Here is a 23,710-nt window from a genome sequence, read left to right as displayed (position 1 = left end):
CTAATCGCAGCACCTTAGTGGTTGTAGCTGTAATTGCTTCATTAGTTTCTATTCAGTCGGAGAAGTGACGTTCATGTAAAATCAGTCCATTCAGTTCAGTTAATACCATTCTTTGCAAAAGCAGACATATTGTTAGACAGTTTTTGTGTAGCAAAATTTTCTTGTGCAATTCACATTAATGGTGGTGTAAAGCTTTCTGCAAACATTATAGCAATTTGCAGCTGTTACTACAGCTGTCCTGCAATAATCATTAGTATTAAACCTTAGTTCATTGCTCTGTGCCAAGAGGTAAATGGCTGTGGTGAACCTGTCTTAAGAAAAATCATCCATTACACATCCTGAGTATTTCCAAGGAAAAGCTTAAAACTGGAAAACTGTTATGTTCAATAAAGTGTTAAATATTTTATATAATCTCTCCTTTGACTGAATTACAACATCAGCAGTGTTTGTTCACTGTTTTTCTTGTAGGTTTTATCTATGTCCTGGACAAAGAACTTTCTCCCTGTGAAAAACGCCTTCACAGAGATGAAGATGTGCTTTGAAGGACCCTTTTGAGACCTTTTTCTTCTTCTCTCGAGTGAGGGTCCTCAAAAAACCCTTTTTGTAAACAATTCTTCAGAGAAGCCTCATCCCTCAAGGTGAGTAATTCTCAATGATTCTTCACAGAACACCCCACCTTCACCATCACCACCAAAGAAAAAGGACATATACTCCACAGACACAAAGAGCACACCGCAGAGTGAAGGGAGCCTGATCTATTGAGCTTGCCAGCTGCTGCAGCCTGGTGCTCTGACAAGTGCGGCTCAGGGCTTGCTGGAGTCCAGACTTCAGCCCTCCACTGCCTAGCCTTTCCCTCCATCACTACATTTAGTGCATAACACACAATCCACGTAAGCCTTTTATGCTGTCCAATTACTGCAGAGTTAGGGGGCGTAAAGACAGGGGAGGAGAGTCCCATTAATCTGTCATGGTTTGATCTTTCCTCCAGCCATCTCAGACAGGGGATTAATCTAAAGATCAGTTCTTGCCAAATTACAGATGGGAGTTCAAAGACAGATGGGCCATCTGAGACATATACAACATGGTGAGATTTTTAATTTTTTTCTTAAATAGTGATAGGCACGACTGTAAATGCAGGATTGCATGTGATTTTATATATATATATATATATATATATATATATATATATATATATATATATATATATATATATATATATATATATATGGCAGCCCATAACTTCAGGCTATAGTTGTACTATTTCATAAGCCACTAGCCACAGACAACACAAGTCAATCACAATTCACATTTCTGCAGGGCCTTCAATTTGGCGACTGACAGGATTGAGTTATGTGGTCAGTGTCCTGTCAAATGCAATAACCGTGGTAAGGCCAAGAAATATCCAGAGATGTTTTCCCTTCACTTCAGCCATGTGTCCTGTAATACATCAGCTCAATTCCAACCAGAGGCCTTAGCACAATAGGAAGCTTTGCTATGATCATATTCTTCTTGTGGGTGTGTGTGTGAATTAGAGTGAGAGGCAAACAAAGAGAAAAGGACAGGAAGCCAGAGGGATACAAAAAAAAATGTGTGTTGGTGTGAGTGATACAGTGACAAGGTAAAAGAGTGTAGCTTTCTTTAAAACGCAGGTTCTGCATCAAAGTTTGAATGGATATAAAATTACCCACCATCTATTTCTCTCTTTCTCTCTCTTCCTCTCTGTTTCACACACAGTGAGGATTAAAAAGAAATCACCCTGTCCCATCTAGTCTGCATTCTTATCCTCTCCTATCAGTCTCAGAGAAGAGCAGGATCGATAAAGGTGCGATGACTACAAAATCCATAATCGGCTTTTTTTGTGTGCGATTATTGTTCGGCAAAGTTGCTGGCAGAGGATGCGGTTGCCATGGAAACAGGAGGCCCGTCAGAGAGGTTGCATCGCCTAAGCAGGTGAGGGGAACACAAAAGCAGGAGCATCATTATCCCGGCGCCGTCCACTGGGGGTGGGGGGGGGGTGGAGGATGCGTTGATTGATTGTGCAAAAATCAAAATGTTTTCCATTGGTTGCCAGGTCGTAGGCCCTCAGCCCTGCACATCAGAAGGCTGTAGAGACAGTGCTCCAAACCCATGCATCAGATGTGTTGTGTGGGTGAGCGAAGCAGACCCATCCAGACTGAAGGATCAAAATAAATACTATCAGTGCATGATGATGAGATACAAGACAATACAAGTGTATTGTCCGTCAGCTTTCTGTGTTACCATATCCATTCTTCCATGATTCTGTCTTTCATGGATAGTTAACACTTCAGTTAGATTTGTCATTAGACCTGAACTGAGCAACACTGCCTTGATAACTGTAGCTTCCCATGGTGTCACTGGCAACACGCATAGGTATCTGTGCACACAAGTACACAATTTACTCGATCATTCCAAAATAAATTACTAACTTTGAAATTCAAATTTTCAGACATAATCTCATGTCTTTCACAAGAATACCATGACCTGTACCTTAAGTCCAGCTAAAGAATAACCCCCCTCAAACAAGCCCCTGTGTTGGTCAAAAAAGCTCAAATGTTTTCCACATTTGTTTAGTCTATGGCTAGTAACAGACAAACCTCATTGTGAATGGAGAGAAGCCCTTAACAGTAGCAGTAAGTATAAAGCTAAATCAGTATCCTAAAGCCCAACATTCTTCTTCAAACATGAACAATTTAAAAACCAGGGCCTGTCAACCTTACATTTTCCTGTAAACACAGTCCTTCTAAAACCTACAACACACTGACCGAGCGTCCTCCAACAAACATGAACAGTTTAGGGTGGGTTGTTGGTTTTGGAAAGTTCAGACAAGACAAATAATCCAGAAAGAGAAAGTTCTAAAGACCTTATGACAGAAACACATAGGTCCTGCACTGCAACGGTTTACTGGCGTTGAATGTGGATTCAGTATGCTCGGAGCTTAAAGGTTATGAACTGACACTCAATTAAACAATTAAAATTGGTCCTCACCTGAGAAAAGCAGACAACTTAATCTCATACAGATATCTCTAGCCTCTGACTAGCCAGGATCCAAAGATTGCTGCATATGTGTGAGATGGGTCGTGATATGTGAGTTTGCTGTAGAGAAAGTAATCTGTCTCACTCACTACTTTGTCACGTAGGTGGTAATTTCAGTTTACTGGACTACACCAGTCCACATATTCAATATTCCATTTTATACCTGTTCTATTTTAGATGTATTGAACAATTGCTATAGTTTATCTTATTTAAGTCTAATATACTCCATGTACTCTATGTGTATCCTTAGATAGTCCAGTGTCTTAGTGTATTTGGTTTATGTGCAGTAACAGTACAAAAGGCTCAAATGTGGAACATACTGTTCCGCAGTCTGAAATAAAGTGAAGCAAACTGAACCAAGAGGCCTGAATCTTGTGAACTAACAAGAAATTTGTAGTTGCAAGTCATGTCATTAAGCAGAGGTAAAGGAAGGATCTCTGAAAAAGTCAAAGAAAGAGCCTTCACTGTGAGTAACAAGAGTATGTGCTGGAGATGGAAATAAAGGTTTCGTGGGATTTGAATTAAAAAAAATCTATTGCAGTTGGCATATTGGATTATAGACCTTAATATGATAAATCAGTTTGTTTCGTATCCAGAGGTAATAACATGTATGAACAGAGATCAGAACACTTGAGCATGGCATAGAATACAATGATTATCCACCTATTCTTGAGAGAAAAGCTTTTACCAGAATGCTGTCTCAAAGTCTTCCTTGTTCCTTGGTTCTAAAACAATATCTGAGATAGGTAGGTATATTATATATATATATATATAATCTGATATGCTAGAAATTCAGTGCTCTTCCAATCTTTCATTAACATCTAGAAATGCATTCCCAAAGGCCACACACATTACATAGGATGAGATGCTTCCCTGTTGTGTCTGCAGTAATCTGATACTTTCGCAAATACTGCAATCTCTGTCATCGTGTTGCAATTTCACTGCCAATTAATTCGCTTTTGAACAGTGTGTTTCCAGCATCAAATTGGATCACACTCTGGGCTTTGTTGGGTGTAGACAGCTTTGGAATAATTGTTAATAAAGCTGTGTGAAGGCACAAAAAGCACCTTTAAAAATTAAAGGATTTATGTATTTTCAGAGAGAAGCACAAAATTTGTTGTGATTACAATCATAATGACTTCACCAAGTTCCATTTCTTTCTTTGAGACTTCGGCCTGCTGTAAACCAGAGGTGCCCAGCTCTGGGCTGGTAGATGTACCATCGTGCAGAGTTTAATTCAGACGCTGCCTAAGCAACTTTGATTCAGTTAATAAAGGCCTTAAGGAAAATCTGAATATAGAGCCAGGTGCTGGAACTAAACCATGCAAGGAAGTAGATCTCCAGGACCAGAGTGGGGCACCTGTTCTATAAATAAATATAATATTCGTATACAACATATTGCACCCAGGTAATTAACTGGCGAAGTTCCTAAGATAGTCAAGTGCCTGGTGATGGCACACTAAAAGAACTTTTGAATTAGAATTTAGAGCTCAAAAGCCTGGAATGCTAAGGGTGATGGAACCTGTCATTCTTGAGACATGCTGTCCTGCCCTGCGCTGCATTCAGTCCCGCCTGAGTCTCATTTCCCAGAGTTCCTCCTGCTGTTCTCATATCAAAAGCTTAGAAAAGTACTGCAGTGAGGTGAACGCCTGCAGCAATACGATGTGCAAATGCAGCAACGCACTAGCACCACCTAGTTCTCCTGATATGGATGTCTCGTTTTAAAAATACAAAAGCAGATCTTAATAAAGAACAAAGAATGCGCCAAATTAAAATCTGTGGACAATGTCAGTCTAAAGTATACTGTTTCAAAACCAAGAGGAGACACACTCCCCAAGCTGCATCTGTTATCTGCTTACGTTGCTTTGAAACTTCTGTGCCTCCAATTAAGGTGGCTATTGCTGTATCCCAGGATTAAATCATGCATCCATATCCTCGATAGGCATCTAAGAAAATACAGCTACAACCACTGAAGCCACACTAATACATTATACTTATGCAATACATAAAAAGGTTATTTTATTTTTTTATATATACTGTTATGACCTTAAAATAGCAAATACTCATGTACGTTATAATAATGTCCACAACCATTAATGGCAAGCTTCAAACAAGAGCAGCACTGTGACATTCAGAGGATAAATCACCAATTAACATTTATAAGACCGGAGCTTTGGTATAAAGAGAGCCCCTTTTATCTAAGCTAGTCATGGTACTGTGCTGTAGTTTGGGCACTGTTTGACATTTATATAGTTATGGATTTTATTATTTACTTTGCATTACTTGAGGCTTTTTCACATTTGAAGTTGGCAGGCAGGGATGAAAAACTACTTAATATTCAGGTTGGATAACTTTCACCCATGTTTGTGGTGTAGCTAATGACACATGGTATACTGAGTCTCACATAAGGCAGTAACGAATACAAAAGTAATGCCTGTTGTGCAATGCAATAATAATAGTCAAACAATTGCTTTCACAATTGTAATCATGTTTCGCCGAAAATAAACATGGTCTTAAAGTCATGGCATGGAGCCAGCAGGAGAAACCTAACCGTGCGGACTGCCATCTACAAACACAACTTCCTGCTCTGCGTCCTTCTATGCAGCCCCAGTCAATTTCTCCTCTATGCAGTGTTTTTTTGAAGCTCGTTTTTCCCACCTCTCTCACACTCTCATTCACGCTCATACGCTCTCGCTCTTCTTCAAACTCAATTTCAAAGTCTCCGTGGAGACTGTGGTGGCGGTCAGGATTGGTCAATCACTTTTTCTCATTAATTTGGCAGGGTGGTACATGTCTCCCAATTATTGGATGAATAATAAATAGGCCACATCCCTCTACCTCCCTCCGTCTGTCTCCATCCAGTCTCCATCTCTCTCCCCGCAGTGGGCCGGCAACGTTTAATTCAAAGCCAATCTACATGTATTAAGGAAATGGTGTCTCCTCTGAGGAAAAACTCGGGTGCGTGACATTGTTGTTCGGGACTTAATAAACAAGCAGTCAAGTCTTATTACTGCAAGACGTTCTCAAAGCAGTGCTAGAGATGCATTACATGAATTCTGTTGGGATTCAAAAACACATTGTTGTCTAAGCTGTTTTTGTAAATGCGAAACACACCCCTTCAAATTCATTCTCCACTCTTTTGTTTGGTGATGTACCTTAACTTCTAGGTTAAAATCTAGTTTAGTATTTGATTTTGCTTAAAATCCACACAACAGTTCACTTATTAGAGGCCATGTTTGTTAACACAATTTCTTGCAAAATAATTTCACAGCTCTAAAATGAAAGAAGCTCAAACCAGTCTAACTCTGATAATGTATATTATTCCATGTCATATGTGTTAAGAAGCAAATGTAAATCCATTTCGGTGAGAAGGTCAACCATCTGTTTGCCATTATCTCTACTGCATCATTTTCAGGCAACATGGTTCCCTCTACAGCTTGAGTGAGGTATTCCAGTGTACCCACACATATGCAGGAAAATGCACACACACACACACACACACACACACACACACACACACACACACACACACACACACACAAAAACCTTGCTTCTCTGCCTTAACACTGGAACACAAACATTCACAATCACAAACACGGTCATAAATCCTGAATCAAGTAAATGGATTATTACATAATTTAGTTTATTCCCCACCCTAAGCGGCAGTACAAACTGGCGCAATAAAGCCATTTTGCTAAAGCGGTATCTAATAAGAGCGCGATGTTTAACTGGTTGTCCAGAGTAATGACACAATCTAGCAAAACTTGCTCCAATTACAGCCAATGAATCAGTTTACATTATAGTACAATAAGACGCATTTATCACAGACACTGCAAAGGGAAGACAGAAAACTGCAAGAGTGAAAGCTTAACTAAGAGGGATCTTTTTTTTTGTAAGGCTGTGAGCCAGCAAGATTCGGTGACATTTTTGTGCATCCAAGTTTAAAACAAAAGAGCTAAAATACACAAGGCATATATGTAGATAACATCTACAGATGGGGTCAATGGTATATTAAATGGCATTTACCAGATGGAACACAGTTCCATACAACCTTAATTCAGTCAGGCATGTCAAGCAGTGTGACTGAATTTCATGTTTGGCTCCATTACAGCAGGAGTTTTTTGTTTTTTTGAAGAAGAGGAGGAGAATAATGCACTTTTAAAAAATATGTTTTAATATAATGCATGTTCAAGTTTAAAACGACATGAAATTTAAACTGAAATCCCACCATGCTTTGTGTATGAAGAAGGAAGTGTGCGATAACAGTCCTTCGACGCCCCCTCACAAGCTCTCCGTCAGTTGCTCTTTTACCTTCTCCTCAAGATTGCTGAAGTATTTCATTCGAGCCAGGAGCTCTTTGGCTGACTGCAAGTCCCCTGCGGAAAAAAAGTCGTGAGATTGTCACAAAAAATAAATAAATAACCATCTTTCCACAGCGTGTCAAGAAAACATGCGAGACCTTCGCTTGCTCCCTCCTTTAGCAGCAGCCTTGGCAAAGCCAGTGTCAAATTTGGGTGGAAGGGGGGTTGGGGTGAAATGAAGAGATACCTTTGTTCAGCGCCGCATTTATCTGTTCATTCAGGTCCTTCAACGCCTCTGGAGACGGAGAGAAAGGATGGTGGTTATTTACAGCAGAACTGCGTGTCCTTGCGCTAAGAAACGGACACGGAAGCAGTGAGTCAAGGCTTCCAACGTGCAAAGAGCGCGTGCAACTTGTGCAATTGAATAACCCAGCCTACAAAAATAAGGACATCAAAACAGATTTTTAAAAAAAATCTTAAACAGCCTTGGGCATTTCTGTAAAAATACTTCAGGCCTTAAGAAGTCAAATGAACAAGGTCTATGATACATGAGGAAGCAATGTTCACTAGCTGGTTCTAATGTGCCATGCAGCAACAGTTGTTGGTTTCCTACTCACCTCGCACCGATTGGCCTATGGAAGCGACCTCTTCACGGCTTTGGGTCTCCCACAGCTTCTCGTTGACCTTCATGACCTCTAGGAGAAAGGCAGGGCTGACCATGGAGTCTGTGCCCTCCTCAAGATGAACTCCTTGCAGCTGTAGCTGAGGGTGATCACGCAGGAAACAAGTTGTATCTGAGGAGCAGGTGGGAGCTAAAGCCTTTATTCAACTGCCTGTTCACCATTTAATAACCTTTGGCTTCTACGATTTCGTTATTAAAACCCAGCCATACGAAATCCCTGACTAACAGATGAGTTCAGCAGTAACTACAGGAGGGTGCCGTACTAAGATTTCCCATTTATAGCACTGTAAATAAGTGCATGGACACAGCACAAAGCTCGTCAGTGCTAAATACATAGGAGAAGGCTTATATGAAATTAAAGGCTGGTCCTCTTACCATGTAGACAGCACGTGTAACAGGTTTCTGAAGAGTACTATAGGCTTTGTTTACCAAGGCTGATTGCAGTTCAGAATATCCTTGTTCTGTCTGAAACAAAGAATCACAAAACCTGCCCAAATTACTGCCCTCCTGCTCATTGTGTTCACCTTCTTAGCTGGCAACATACTGCCACATAAAAAAGTCAAGCCACATGGTCAACACATACAGAATGTCAACAGTGAACTCATGAAAAGCAATTTTCTGTTATAATTTCACACTTTACCATTCACAGAATGTGATTTACCTACAGTCAGTCAATCCCAAGCATCACAGTAAATGAACATGACTTTGTTTTGCAACAGTCCCTATGGCGTGCAGCCACCTTCTCCATTCAGGAATCCTTGGCAACGTCGATAATTGCATTTTCTTTTTACCCCTCCTCAAATTCTGAAGGTTTGGATAACAGCAGAGGTACTGAATGTTAGTTAGCTGTCTCAGGGAGTACAGAGCTGTGCAGGTGACAGGCAGAATAAGAGGAAAGCATTGGGGCGGGGGGTTGGTGCTAGAAGGCTTTTCAGCCGTCAGGCTTGGCAAGCCCCAGAGAATCCACATCGAGGCACGGGAATGTTGCCGTTAAAAAGCATACCCCCCAGTCTTGTAGGAAGACTGCACTGGCTTTGCTGTTAGGTTTTTTGTTGTTTCTAAAAAATAAATAAATAAATAAATTGGAAAAAAAAAACAAAGTGCTGACCTGCACACTCTGCATATATAGAAAGCAACTGGAATTAGGACACTAAAACAGGAGATCTGGGACACCAACAGTGCAACAAAACTGTCTTCACAGCTTAGTGCAGATTGGCTTGAAATACACGCCTCTGACATATGTAAGCAGACTAATATTCTAAAAGGAATAAGCATCAAATTAACACCAGTACCATTTAATGTGATGCTTTTGGAAGTGCTAATGTGGACGCTGCAAAATTTGGAACTGCATACAGATATTTATGACTGTCGCTTGCAGATTCTGCAAGTTTGAATCTTCCTGTACTGAAGAGTTTGTAAATGCAAATTATATACAGGTTCTGTAGTGTTCATGGAAATGATGAATTGCTATAAATTTAGCTCCAAAGTGTGTTGTCTTAATAAATAAAACATTTCGCTCAACAAAAAAAATAAAATGTTCTGAGTTCTCTGCAGCCTACCATGGCGCCACTAGAGGTCACTAGTGTTCTGTTTAATCTGGGTTAAAGTCATGGAGTAAAAGTCATAGCAATGCTTGAAAAGATAAGTACCAAGGACTTCAGGCTGAAGTTGTCAGGATGTAGGGATTTCTGAAGCTCAAGATACCGCTGCTGCAGTTTCTGAGTGTCCAACGCAAATGTCTGATCACTAGTTGAGAAAAGCAAAAAAAAAAAAAAAGTTACAGGTTGCACAAGGCAGATGTTGAAAACTAGTGTCTGGTTGGGCCAAACTGTAGCTAAAGCCAACACCTGGACTGTTCAGCCAGTAATCCATTCCCAGGACTATCTAGTCTGTCAAACAACCCAAACAAAACTACCCAGGAAATCAATGTTGCTATGCTAAGCAGCTAATCATGGCCACACAGCACGCATTTCAACAAACTGAATGTATTGTATGGCTCTTGTGTTTTTAAAAACACAACAGGGCCTGCGAAAAACACACTGTACAGCACCATACATATAAAGTCACTGAACTTTAAGAGCTTACTGAGTTTGTAAATCATGAACCACAAGGACCCAAAAGGCCAGAGGAGTGTGTATAAAATTATTATATATCTATATATAAAAGTGTTTACCGCAAGCTTCTCAGTTTTCGTCTGTAAAATCCCTCCATCTTTCAACATTTTAACAACTTTGAGGTTACATATCGAAGCAAAGATTCATCAGTTCTCATTGAGCAACCTTCCACAGCCTCCTCTAATCCCAACTGCAGTGTCTGGAGACTCACATGAGCAGATGACCCTAAGGGCCAGTGTTCTGAGGATTTGTCTAACCTTGTTGAAATGTACGTAAAGTATGTCGGGCCTACATAGCTAAAATCTAACTACTTCGGGCGATTTTGATCTCCGTGTACACTTATGGATTCTCAACAAAGGAAATAACACTGCACTTGGTTCAAACAACAACAACAACAACAACAACTACTACTACAATAATAATAGATGAAATAAAGCCGAGTTAATATTACAAATACAGTAAGGCTTTACAAATGTATACAGTGACTACATGGCAGTGAGAATGAATAGAATTGACTGTAGTATCTTATCTGTGCGGCAGAAGAGTGGCACAAGGAAACTTTCATGACTTGAGAATGTAAATGCATCTCTAGATTCTGGAAATTCATAGCTCAGAAAATTGGCAGAATCCTCAACATAAAACTAAAAAGAGATCTGGGTTTATTTACCATTGTTGCATCAAACTTCCTCACAACAAATTCTGGCTAGCAAATGACTCCCATCTGTTACTTAAGAATATAAAGAACTATTTATAACACTTCCTCCCAAACTATGGTGTAGTGATAAAGATAATGACATTTCGTTTGTGAAAATGTCGAGTCCTTTCAAAGAGTATTTGCCTTCCAATCTCAAATATTATCGTAACCTTTCATCCCAAAAGGTTAGTATTCTTTAGAGTGTAAGGCCCCAGTAGACCCACAGGGTGTGTAATTTGTAAAAAAAAAGAAAAGGCATCCAAAAGGACAGGAAGAGCTGTACAAAAGGTCATACATGGGTCAAATTATGACGTCTGGGTGTTTTTGGGACGTCTGGCTGACTTTTCTGACTCAAGCGTTCTCTTCGTGTTCTTTTGGAGCCAGGCCAACATTATTATTTAGCATTAACATTACTTAGACTATTATTCACGTTAGCTACTTGTACTAGACTTGTAGATAGTGCGGGGAACGGGTGAGCGTCACGTAGTGACCCATCTGTAATGAAGAGGTTTACATAGGGTCACTCTATAGGCATCTCCCAGAACCGGATATGGAAAGGACAGAAAAGGAATACGTGGAGATTGAGTGTCGAGGTACGCTAAAGACAAAAATGTAGAAGTGGCAATGAATGTCGGCCCACTTCGAGCACTGGGGACGGGGATATGCATGTTTGCCTGTGTACATGTTTAGTGTGAACTGTCGTTCAGTTGCGTAATCTTCCAAAACAAACTGTTCCACAGAACATTAAAATAAAAAATAAAAATCCCGCACACACACCGACAACACCACACCAAATATGATTGCTATGTCTAAAAATGCATCCAAAACCTGAAGCGAAGGTGACGTGCGCATGCGCAGCACTGAACGGTCCGCTGGCTCGACAAAACACCTGACCTAGAGGACTATGCTAGCTAACGCTATAGCTACACAACCAGGTGCAGCCACGCATTCGCGCTGGTTAGTTGGCTTTGCGTTCTAATACCCATCGGACGGTGTAGCAAGTGCACGTTAAACACGAACTAGCTGTTAATTAGCCCCCCAAATATGTTTATGCAACACATAGCTTATAGACCCTAGCCCCTGGGAGCATTTAGCAGACACGTTTAGCAACAACGCTGGCAGATATTTAGATACTTACCAGTTGAAAAGCTCAAAATAATTAACGTTCTCAATAGGAGGTTGTATAACTTTACAAGACGAGCAAAAGAACAACTGGCGAGAAGAGCCGCAACTCCAACAGTTTCTTACTGTTGAAGACGTACAGAAATTCCTCGTAGAGTTCTTGGAGTGCAGGGTCATGTGGGCTTCAAGTACTTTAAAATCACAAACGCCAGTGTTGCGCCGCATGTCTTTGCTGCAAAAGTTGAAAGTTTTTTCTGAAACGGCACTTGAATACAAGGCGGTACAAACATTTAGTAGGCATGGATCACGTCTGTGAGACCAGCACAGTGCCCGCAAGCTGTTCAGCGTCTGCATGTTTCTTAGAGCACAGTAACACACATGGATGGTAGAGAGCAGCGTTAAATACTTGCAGTTTAGCTATGGCCGTTAGTTTGAAATAGTACTTCCGGTTACGAGTTGGAAGAACGACGTCAAAATAAAGGCTTTAATCAGAGGTCTAGTTTTTTTATTAGTGACGGCAGTTGGAAACTTACACAATGTCAACAGCTCAATAAAAAAAGGTTCACGTTGAACAAAACCCGAGTAGGAAAGTTTGAATTAAAGTGTAACCTTAACACTGCATAGACCAGCTATCAACCTACAGCGAAAATAAAAAAAAATAACTCAGTCCACATTTCTCTGAGTGTTGAATTCATTTTAGAATGAAGGCAAGTCAGTCCGACTGGCAGAATGAAGTCTGATGAAATATTGATCATGAATGTGTTACAAATACCTCAAAATTCTCTCAGAATGCACATCAGTTAACTGCATACTCCATTGTGCTGAAATGACATTGGCTGACAGAGCAGAAGCCATTGAAGCCAAAAAAGCCAAATGACAAAAAAGCCTTTACTGTCCATTTACCTTAGAGTCTTATGGTATTTCTTTTATTGTTACTTTCAGTAGCAGAACACACACATGGTCCATTATTTAAAACAAAAACAAAAACAGTGACTATCAAAGCTTGGTGTTTAAGTGTTACTGACAATATTCAATAGCTTAGCATGACAACTACAAAGCACTCTGTGCTTTTGCACCACCATGTCTGATCAATGTATGTCATCAAAGTCCTGACAAAAAGATTAAGAGGAACATCAGAATATATGAATAAATACTGAGTGTGTGTGTGTGAGTAGCACAGGCTCTGTGTTGGTCCTTTGATCTGCATATCCTTTATGTATGTGCAGTGATCAATCCCAGTCCTAAAGAGACTATGCTGTGAACAGGGTTATGTTCTGGTTATTTTTATGTCATTCAGTGAGTCAACTCTATTACCCATCAGAACTTTCCTAAGGGTAAGACTGTAAAGTAAATCCTTTGCAGGTTTCCAGCACTACCAAGAAATTGGCATCAATTCTGTGTACCCTAAAAATATCCATGTGCTTGTTTTTGTTTTGATTAAAAAAAACAACAAATAAACAGTTTCTCCCTGCACTGTACTCTCACTGAGCAAAAATTTAAAAAAGCACCAGCCAGGTGACAAAGGCACATGTTCATCTCGCCATGTCCACAGCAGGACATGTCTACTCCACACTCAGGAACCTCCGCTTCTTGGCAGTACGCGTGTACGCATGGTGACGCCACTCCACGTCCGCAATGCTCTCGTTCTCCAGGGTGCCCAATTTGATCATATACACTGGGAACAAGACGGAACACACAAAACCACGAGTGTCAAACGGGAGATCTACATTAGGACTTGTGCACAAGCCAGTGTTATAGAAACACCAACCAAAACAAACACACAAGGGGTGGGGGGGGGGATCTACTAAGGCTTGCTAAGAAGATGTTGGTCAAGTTGTATAACTTTACAGCTACTGTGTAACATTATAGCTTCAATGTAGATTATATAGCAATGAATGAGGCGCAAAGATCTACTGAACACACAAGTGGCCATTAACACAAACCTGGATTCTTGTTGTACTACCATCAAACAGGTTTTACTTCAAAAAGTGAAGCTGGGTTAAATTAGTGGAGCTGTGTAATTTTTACAGAGGAATAAGGAGTCACTTACATTTCATTTCAAACCTTGGTCCAACTTCTGTTAATTCTATGTTCTTGTGGTCAGTCTTCTTGTAAGTGTGGTGCCTGTAAATATTTAAATATTTTAAGTACCAGTTTAAAAGATCAAAATAAATTGCACTCATTAGGAGGTTGCATAATTTTATAAAAAGGAAAATGTTTACATCAGACAATAACTACATTTTCAAATTAATCTCCATAAATTAATACCCAAGGAAGGATATTTTCAGAACTGAAAAAAAAGATTAATATAGAATTTGAACATTAAAGTGAATAAGTACAGAAAATCACCTAAAAGAAATGAAGTCATCCTTATTGGCAAATGTGATTACCCTTTTGCTGTCCTCTTTGGGTACAGGAAACAGGTATTTTAAGATGCTGCACACCTGTGTAACAGAATCACCAATACCTTTAGATGCAAGACCACCACAGTGTACTAATATTCACCTATAGACAGCAGGAAACCTAAATGATGGATTAGTGAGTGCTGGAGTGCTCTAGAATGTTCTCCCCTTGTCATATTGGTTCATTTGGTTCAGTAGTTCTGGTTTTAAAATGTTTAAAGGCTAACTGCCTTCATTACAATGTTGCTGTTTGTGCTTCAGTAATGTCTTTAAGACTAACCTCGTATTTAACAAAATTAGTTATGACACCAAATTTTGTATTACTACCCACATTGGTATATGCACCATAGGCACTTAAAGGAGCAATACATCATTTTTACCACCAAAAGGTAGCAAATAATATTTATTAAAGGGATTATAAAAGTACAGCTGACATGAGATGAAGAATCAAATTGCATTGTAGTCCTCAAATGAAAACGTTTATGCTCCATAAAGCTGGTGCCCCACTTGGAGAAGGCCTTGTTTAAAACAGATTTAGTACAGAATCTCAAACATCCAGGCCACTAAGTGTATAATTTCTTTTTCATGTGACAAATAATTGGAAAAATGACTTATTGTTCCTTTAAATCAGCAGTAGGTAATACTTAGAAAAATAGCACTAATATTTGCTAAAACTGTCACTATGTCCTGACAGTAGTACATGAGACAGATAAACTTGGGGGGCAGGGATTTTTTTTGGAAATCACCCTAGGTGCTCCTACTCCTCCTAATGCCATTTGCAAGAATCCACAGTGAATCAAAATGAGCGATCCGAGCCAGGAGGCGTGTCTGACAATGTCAATCACTGCTAGCATACACACATGCTCTCACTCAGTCAAGAGCCATCAGCGAGTGGCTTCAGGAGCTCTGCAAACGCAATGGTGGATAAACAACCATCAGCAAAAAACCCGCCCACACCACCATACACAACAGCGAGAAGTAAACAGATGATGACAAATGAAGAAATACGAGCTAAAAAGAAAATCTTAGACCAAGCCCGAGATAAAACAAGGATAAATAATTTCAGAGGTGGAAAGAGCTAGAGGATGTGGAAAGATTCAAAACCAATTTAGCCACATTTCTACTTGACAGTGAGCTAATTACTCCCTGTATGATGTATTTTTTTATTCGACTTGTGGAACACACGTAGTGCATTCTAATTTCGCTGTGATGTTACAGTCAGCCTAACATTTAACTTGTTTCTGATGCTAAGGCTACTGTTTATTGTTGCTTTATTTGTATGTTGCTGAGAATCTATTTGATATATGTGTGTGTGCCTGCCCCTTCATAACTAAATGTTCTCACAAATGAGAACCTTTTACCTTTTATTTAGCACTATTCATGACAGTTTCTGTCATCAAACTAACACTTAAGCATTTAAATAAGTGTGTTAGCCATTTTACCAAAAAGACATTGTAGACTTCTCATGTATACAAGACTTATTTGTGCTTGTTTGTTGGCCAGCAATATTTACATTTCACACTGTGGGGAGGGGCTTTGAAGTTGAGGCTGGGGCACAGTGAGGAGGAAGATGGAGGGGCCTTGTAATTGTACTCATCTAAATTTTTAAACGAAGTCCTCTTCCCATTCTTACCGAATGCAGCTTTAAACCATATTAAAACATTGTTATTTATGTCCAGTAGATGGTGCTGTCGCACCATCAAGGCATTTTTGCCTTGATTCCTGTTTAACATGCCTATCTCACACTAGCTGGCAACAGCATGTGTGTTAGATTAGGGCTGGAGTAATCTCTGCAGTGCTTTAGCTGTTAAATAGGCTTCAAAACAAACAAACAAGCAAGCAAGCAAACCAGCTAGCTAACATTCACCATATATATATATATATATATATATATATATATATATATATATATATATATAAAATAAACTGATAACTAAGTGACACATAGGGTCTGGCAACCATTTCCGTTGGTTGGAGCTAGCGATTGAGTTTTGTTTATGCTCAGACGCAAATTTAGTTCGCTTTGACACCCTTGTCACATTTGTGTGTTGTGTGACACACTTCTCCTATTTCCCCTTTCCTTCACTGTGTTACAACTTCCTTCCTTGTTTTCTCAGCTTCACCATAGACGAGGTTCTAACCTACTGTTTGTGCAGTGGTATCGCTATCGTCATTCTTTTACAGTTCTCTAGTGTAAAAGGGTAAAATTCATTACAGGGGCAGTTATACTATTTTTCCTTCTAAAGGAAATGCAAAATTGTGGACAAATTTTATCATGCGTAGTTATGGTGTGCATCAATCAGTTTTCTCAAGGTTTCATTTTAATTCTCATATCCAGAAAGAAAAAAAAAAAAAAAAAGTGATTTTAATATCAAACCAGATGTGCATCCCTTTGAACGCGTCTTAAATCGTCTGCCACAAGATGGCTGGTGCATGTCTTGCTGTTTGTGTCTGGACATAGCAGAGACTCACCCGCCGGCCCAGACGCGAGGTGAAGTTGTGAAAGACGAGGTGAGGGAAGGCCTCAGACATGGTTCCGATGTCCGGGACATCATGCCTCATCACCACGTTGTACAGAGTGAAGTAGGCGGTGGGTCCGAAAGGGAGGTGGCACACCACCAAGCCATCTGGGGGAAGAAGCAGCATTCGATGCGGGACTCAAGACATCACGGCGCTGAAGAGATCGGTGCAGGCACCAGACCTCCCAGGTGCCCATACACTCAGCAGTGCTGATGGAGTCTCCTACCAGGTTGTCCCCTGGTCTCGTGCACTATCACCAGGTCCGTGACATCATTGGCCTTGCAGGCATGAACTAGCATGCTAACTTCATGGTTTCCTCTGTTCATGCGCTGGGCCCCAGGGAACATAAGCTTCACTTCCTGTGTAAACACAGTGGGGAGTTATAGTGATACTACACTAACCACTAACCACTGTTAACATGCAGAGCTGTAAGACCATAAACAGCGTAAAGAGATATCCAGTTAATTACTTATTCAGCACACCTTGGCAAACATCTTGAGTCTCGAGCTTGGATCTCTGGAAGTTGTGACCAGGATTTTGGGGTCTTCAACTCCGGCCCACTTATACTCATCATCTATATGGGAGCTAACGCCTGATTCAAAGAGAAGGAGAACACTGTTAACACCCAACACTCCCTTACAGATATCCCTGCATTGGAGGCCCTGTTTAGTCTCTTCCAGCTTGCACGTTTTGTTGTGGAACAGGTGTGCTGAATATGACCTGTCCAATACTGAAATACGTGCTTATTCTGCTTACTTACCGGCTTGACTATTGCAGTTTCATCCTTCCTGGTATTTCCTCAAAATTACTCCAAAAACTGCAATTAGTTCAGTATTCTGATACTTGTATTATCACTCTTCCCCATCCCTTGGCCATATCAGCCCTTCTCAAAAATCTTCACTGGCTTCCCATATAGACTCCCAAAGACAATAAGGTACTCCTTGTCACCCACGAGGCCATCCATGGATTGACCCCCTCCTACCGCTCTGACCTTGAGTCCTGTCCCCCTCCCTCCACCCTGACCCCTGCATTCTTCTTCTGCTGGTCTTCTCATCACTTCACTTCTCTCCCCACACATAACATCTTCAAATTCATCAGAGCAGATTTAAACCCCACCACACACACACACACACACACAAACACACACACGTTCATCTTGGACCACTCATAGGCCCCCTCTCCTTCTGGCTTCTCCCCCTTTAAATTTTTTAATGTAGCCTATGTACTTATGTCTGTCTATTGTGCTGTCTGATCCCTATAACAAGTCCTTGAGTTTTTAGAAAGACGCAGGGACATGTGCGCGCGCACACACACAATGTCTGCTGCTGACAGAGATGTATAATTTAGCAACCCGCAGCAGAGACATTTTTGTGCCTCTGCACACGTTTACTTTGACATTGATATTAAAAGTTTCATTTGGTTTAACAGAAGGTACTGACAGCAACTGCACACTTCACAAAGCCGTTTTTATTTGGGCGACAAAGGAACATGTTTAATTCATGTCAGCACTTTGGAAATCAGCAGAGTGCCACCACAGACCTAAAAGGTAATGACTCAAGTACCCACTTAAAATGTAATCAAATTGAAACAGCTGTGGTAAAAGTAGCAGCTGCTAAGACAAGAAAACAACATCATTCACCACATAAACATTATGGTGGTGATGGCCCAATTTTAAAGCCCTTTTTCACTCCAGAATACCAATAATCAAATGGCCACGTCCTTACTCCCTTTGTGGAAATCACTGAAAACTTAAGTTTCTTCAGCAGAGTGCAATCTGTAAAATGAAGAGTTACCTTCTCCACCGTCATCATCAAACTCTAAAAGCTTCTGCAGCTGCAAGGCCTCTTTGCGAACCTCCGTGGGCAGAAGACGATTCTCTGGGGGGGGGAGCAGAGCAGAAAGTCAAACCTCAACCCAAGTAACATCTCAAACAGGAGAAAAATGAGGCCAGCGCTGTTAGGCTTTTCCGATATGCACGTGGGGAGCACAGGGGCAAAGTCACTGCCGCACCGTCTAATGCGGATTTGACCCTTTGTTTCTTCTCCTCTATGGAGCGCAGCCGGTCCTCCTGGGCCTTCCTGTACAGATACTCCTTCCTGAGCCGAACTTCACGTCGCAGCTGTCACACACACACACACACACACACACACATTCCGTTCAAATTAGCTGATTTACGTGGGCAAAGATTAAGCCTGCTCAGGTGTTATTAAGCATTATAACAAGCTTTAAATGAAGCGTTACATGAGCAATTTATTCCAGTACTGGGCTGAATCTGGAAAACCAGGTATCAGATTTTTCAGGTGACAGTTTGAGCTCTGCGTGCTGGAAATACAGCAGCCATTCTGCGTCAGAGAATGACAAAAATGATCAGTGACAAGTGACAAATTTTCCTGCAACTACTCCAATAGCCGGAATGAGTGAGAGATATGCATCTTAGACATCTTTGTAGTGGACTACACACTTAGATTGTGCTGGCACTCGAACAGAACTTTCTGTAGCGGATAATAAGAGATTCCACATAAGGCCACGGAGCATTTTTGTTTGCATACTTACTACACTTTATGCATTAAATTTGCCACTTTATAACAGCGAAACGTTAGATTTTTTTTCACCTGCGCAATACGTTTTTAATGAGGCAAGTGTAAAGTCTGCATAAAAACATTAACCATTCCTTCGCATGTTGAAAACGCCTACCTTGATAATTATCACCTCTACCAGAATGGTAAAGTATTAGGGCATTTAGAAATTCGTCATTTTAGCGCCGCTATTTAGATAGTAAAATGATTTAAAATGTAAAGCAATTTGAAACATGATTATTTCTACTGCCAGTAGAGCTGATTGCAGCGAACGTGGTGGAGAGCATTTAATACAACTGACAATTTGTAAGATTTTGAAGACTGAACTCTAAGCGGAAACAGAGAAGCTTGCTTAGCTATGTTAGCTAGGTATCTCTAAGCATTTACGGTTTCACATGCGAGTTTGCGAAACAACAAACATACTTCATCTTTGACTAAAATGAGAATGTAACTTATTGCTTCTGAGTCAAAACTCGCAAAGCTCGCAAAACAGCTAGCGATTAACTAACTCTGAATATATATTTAGCTAGCTAGGTTATCAACTCCTCTCTTGCTCGTGTGGCGTTATAAAGGCAATAAGATATCTAACATTCCAAAAATGACTGTATAGTTTGTAAGTAAACTAGAAGCCTTGATGAATTAAACATGATGTACGTTAGTTAAAACCAAAAATATTCAACATACCATTTTGTAGGTATTTTTTCAGATCATTCACATGTGCTACACAGATGACAACAGCATCCGAAGAACCATCCACTAACACGGCTTCCTATTGGAACCCAACCTCGAAGAACACGTTACAATATTGTCAAAATAAAAGTAATGAACGTACTGAACAACCATGTCCTATAACCTAATAAATATGTCCAGTTGCTTTTTGATTAAATATACAAACTTGTTGACAGTGTACATATATGTAAATAGGTGCAAATACTGCCACAAAAGAGTCTAAAGGAAAAATAACACTTAAAACAAGAAGAAAATAAAAACGAAAAATGCATTAAAAACATGATGTGTTCAACACGTTTCTTTAGTAAGAAGTAATGTCATGGGCTTCACAGACTGGAATAAGATAAAAGTACACATTTGAACGTCTGTGGCTGGTACTTCCTGTCATCATAACTTCCTAATATTTCTTCACTAGTTCTAGAAATAGGAGCTGATGTATATTCAGTTCAGTGAGTCTTCAGTCAAGTATAATGTTCCTATTAACATCTACTTTGCTGTTAATTTCCACAGGTAAGGACTGCATCTCTATAGGGTACACATTATGTACCATATACCTATATTATGCTTCAGTGTCTGTGTGAATGGGAAAAAAAAAAAAAAAAAAACTGTTGTGTTATGTGTGTTGTGCATGAACTATGTAAAAATACAAGGGAAGCAGTTTTTCTCTATTTAGCAAATATGTATAGAGCTACTCCAAACATGTTAATAAACACGGTATGTATGTATATATACATATACAATACACACAAACACACACACATTCACACCTACATACGTACAGATATTCAAAATTGTAGTGAAGTACATAAGGTTTCCAGAGAAACAGGAGGTTTTGGACAGAGGTCTTTTATCACCTGGAATCATATGTATGTATATACAAGTATGCATATGAGCATTTGGAATAAGCATGAAAACTGGAAAATTAAAACTTTTTTAAAGCTGAATAAGGTTTAGTTTGTCCACAACAAATATACTTGAAAATACTCTTGGAGATCAGTATATATCAGATTTAAAATGCCATTCTTGGAATAAAAATAATTCAAAATAAAAATATTTTAATACAGTAAATGCTTTAGGGAGTTATCTAAACATGCACAAGGATTTCTATTAGAAATATTTGAACTCGGGGTAACAGAAAACTATAGCAACCTATTTAAAAAAGATTAATTTAGAAAACTTAAGAGCTCTTTGCACATGTAACTCATGTACACTTGAAAAGATTAAACACAAATTATGATGGTCAAATTCTATATTCAAACTGTAGATTGCAGCCAATGAAACTACATTTCTTGAAAGGTCTTGAAAATAAAAATGAATACAACAGCCTTTCTTCAGCTTTTCCTACCATTAAGAACAGGAAATATCAACCTTTTAAAATATTTGGTTTGATATACTTGAACAGCCTGATAGTACTCAGGCTGATTGTAGCACACAGTGAATATATTAGAGTAACTGAACAGTAATACATTTATGGTGTTTTGACTCTTTACTGCAGCACTTTTTTTTATTTTTTTTTTTAACAAAAGTTTATGCTAAATGGGTGAAAAATGGTTAATGTCTTTGTACTTTGTAAAAACAAATATCAAACAAAGAAAAAGAAAACAAACCATCACGATCTAATTCACTACATCTTGTCCTTCAGAAATAATTACTCATTTTTTCCCAGTAACATTTCCTTATATCAAATAAATAATAAATGAAAAAGGGTTATAATATAGTCTAACAGAAAGACAGATAACAAAAAAAAAATATCATTTCCTAATATTTGCTAATTTAGCAGCAAAAATTGGTGTTCTTTTACATAGAGAGAGACAGAAAAACAGAAGAAAATTAAAGTTACTAACAAATTTCAGGTTTTCTTCTTTGTCTCAAAATTTATTTTGAGACCCTATTAGTCATGCTCCTAAACTACACAAGAAAGAAGCATATAAATGAATAAAAAAGCAAATTTGTCCAAATGTCTTTAAGAGCAGTAATAATTAATTTTCTTGTTCATGGACGAACATCCATATGAAGGCTTTACATAACTCATTACTCTACACCCTTTTCCACAGGTGTGTGTGAATCTCACTACCAGCAAACGTTGACTTGCCCATACAGTTCTAAGGATAAAAGCCTTTACAGGGTGTGGTGCAAGAGAGACCCCAAAGACCACGACTGCTGCACCGGCTTCGCCTTCACCGCCAAGGAAAGAAACTTGGAAGATGGGAATATCCGTGTGCAGGACGACGGCAACGCCTTCAGCATCTCCGTGGCGAAATTGTCAGATGGTGACGGGGTGTATTGGTGTGGACTCAAGAACGGTACCAACATTGTTAAGCTGGCTGAGGGCCAACTCTACACCAGTGAGTCTATGAGCTCTTTGTACTTCTCTTTAGGTTTGCTTTAAATTTCTTTCGTAGAATGCTCTTACATGCATGGGTAATTAGGCCCTAGAGCCAGTCAGACAGACTAAGCAGTCAGCGGAAATGATGTCCCAGCAGGTGATGTGGTTTTGATTCCCTTTTAGCCCCGCCAGCTTTTGCCTGGTACGTCCTTCGCTGGGTGATCTTCTTCCTGCTGTTTGCGGCAGTGGTGGGGACTTCGGTGTATTCCAACAGTGAGTACTTGGTTGTTGATGACTTGGTGAATACTGCAAGCTTGTGTGCCTGCTCACGGAGTGATGCTACAGTGCCTTTTCGTCTCGTGGGTTAAAAGTGGACATGCGTTGGCATGCCCATACTTCCTGAAAACACCTATGCATACCAGAAACTAACAATTCAATTCCCCTTCTTTTATAGGGAAAGACAGACAGGGAGAGGTAAGTTCCTGAAAGTCGTGCATTCGGCAAGTTTTCCTCAGTCAACAATCACAAATTGATATGATTCTTAAGGTTTACGATAAGCTTCTTTCAAATCTACCTAATCACCATTTGTGTTTGATTTAAAATATTAATCCTAATCTGTGCATGTTTTAGATTGACAAAGTATATGCAAGTGTGGTCATGGAAGGCTGACTGAAGACTGTTCAATATATGCAGGCACAACTGACAATGAAGCACAAATCAGCTCAGGATTTTCTACAGAATCATTTAAAAAAAAAAAAAAAAAAACTTTTAAAGTCTAGTACTAAACTTCATCTGTCTGGAAAAAATGCGCCAATAAGTGACTACAAAAATTATTGTATTTTTTAGGTAAATATAAAGGAATAAATATTTGCTCATACATTTGTCAGTGAGATGAAATTGTTTACACCACCTAGTGGAGAAAATATTGTATTGTATAAAAATTTTGGTACAACCTTACACCATCTGGTGGAGAAAGTATTTTCTAGAAAGAGTATGACTAGATCTAGTAAGATGGTCTAATCATATCGCTTTTGTTATTTTATGTTTAGACTTTGATCAGCAAATCTTTGTTCAGTACCTTGTGTAACTGTACTTACCACAAGCAATACTGGATAATAAAGAAAAACACAGACGATCTGGAGGAAAATCCTCGCTATATTTCTTTTTTTTCCTTTATATTTCTCACAGTT

At 39.5% G+C, this 23,710-nt stretch overlaps 3 protein-coding genes across 3 annotated transcripts; 1 reads left to right on the top strand and 2 right to left on the bottom strand.

The window, feature by feature from the left end:
- Positions 1 to 7,207: 7,207 nt before the first annotated feature.
- Positions 7,208 to 12,419, bottom strand: hscb (HscB mitochondrial iron-sulfur cluster cochaperone). Its single transcript, XM_027010609.2, has 6 exons — positions 11,984 to 12,419; positions 9,687 to 9,783; positions 8,413 to 8,502; positions 7,973 to 8,117; positions 7,603 to 7,650; positions 7,208 to 7,430 (listed from the first exon to the last, which is right to left on the bottom strand). Exons 1-6 carry the CDS (start codon positions 12,319 to 12,321, stop codon positions 7,336 to 7,338), a joined length of 813 nt encoding a protein of 270 aa, XP_026866410.2. The 5' UTR covers positions 12,322 to 12,419; the 3' UTR covers positions 7,208 to 7,335.
- Positions 12,420 to 12,462: 43 nt separating this feature from the next.
- Positions 12,463 to 20,530, bottom strand: imp4 (IMP U3 small nucleolar ribonucleoprotein 4). Its single transcript, XM_027010615.2, has 9 exons — positions 20,150 to 20,530; positions 18,900 to 19,008; positions 18,683 to 18,766; positions 17,372 to 17,481; positions 17,116 to 17,248; positions 16,842 to 16,996; positions 14,317 to 14,411; positions 14,018 to 14,091; positions 12,463 to 13,642 (listed from the first exon to the last, which is right to left on the bottom strand). The coding sequence occupies exons 1-9, from the start codon at positions 20,150 to 20,152 to the stop codon at positions 13,530 to 13,532; spliced, it is 876 nt and encodes a 291-aa protein (XP_026866416.1). The 5' UTR covers positions 20,153 to 20,530; the 3' UTR covers positions 12,463 to 13,529.
- A 67-nt stretch (positions 20,531 to 20,597) lies between these two features.
- si:ch211-102c2.4 (uncharacterized protein LOC568178 homolog) lies at positions 20,598 to 23,667 on the top strand. Its single transcript, XM_035529704.1, has 5 exons — positions 20,598 to 20,704; positions 22,249 to 22,539; positions 22,704 to 22,793; positions 22,975 to 22,994; positions 23,151 to 23,667. The coding sequence occupies exons 1-5, from the start codon at positions 20,665 to 20,667 to the stop codon at positions 23,187 to 23,189; spliced, it is 480 nt and encodes a 159-aa protein (XP_035385597.1). The 5' UTR covers positions 20,598 to 20,664; the 3' UTR covers positions 23,190 to 23,667.
- The last annotated feature ends 43 nt before the right edge of the window (positions 23,668 to 23,710 follow it).

This window comes from Electrophorus electricus, chromosome 9 (genome assembly GCF_013358815.1).
Source record: "Electrophorus electricus isolate fEleEle1 chromosome 9, fEleEle1.pri, whole genome shotgun sequence".
NCBI lineage: Eukaryota > Metazoa > Chordata > Actinopteri > Gymnotiformes > Gymnotidae > Electrophorus > Electrophorus electricus.
This window is presented reverse-complemented; position numbering and strand designations above follow the sequence as displayed.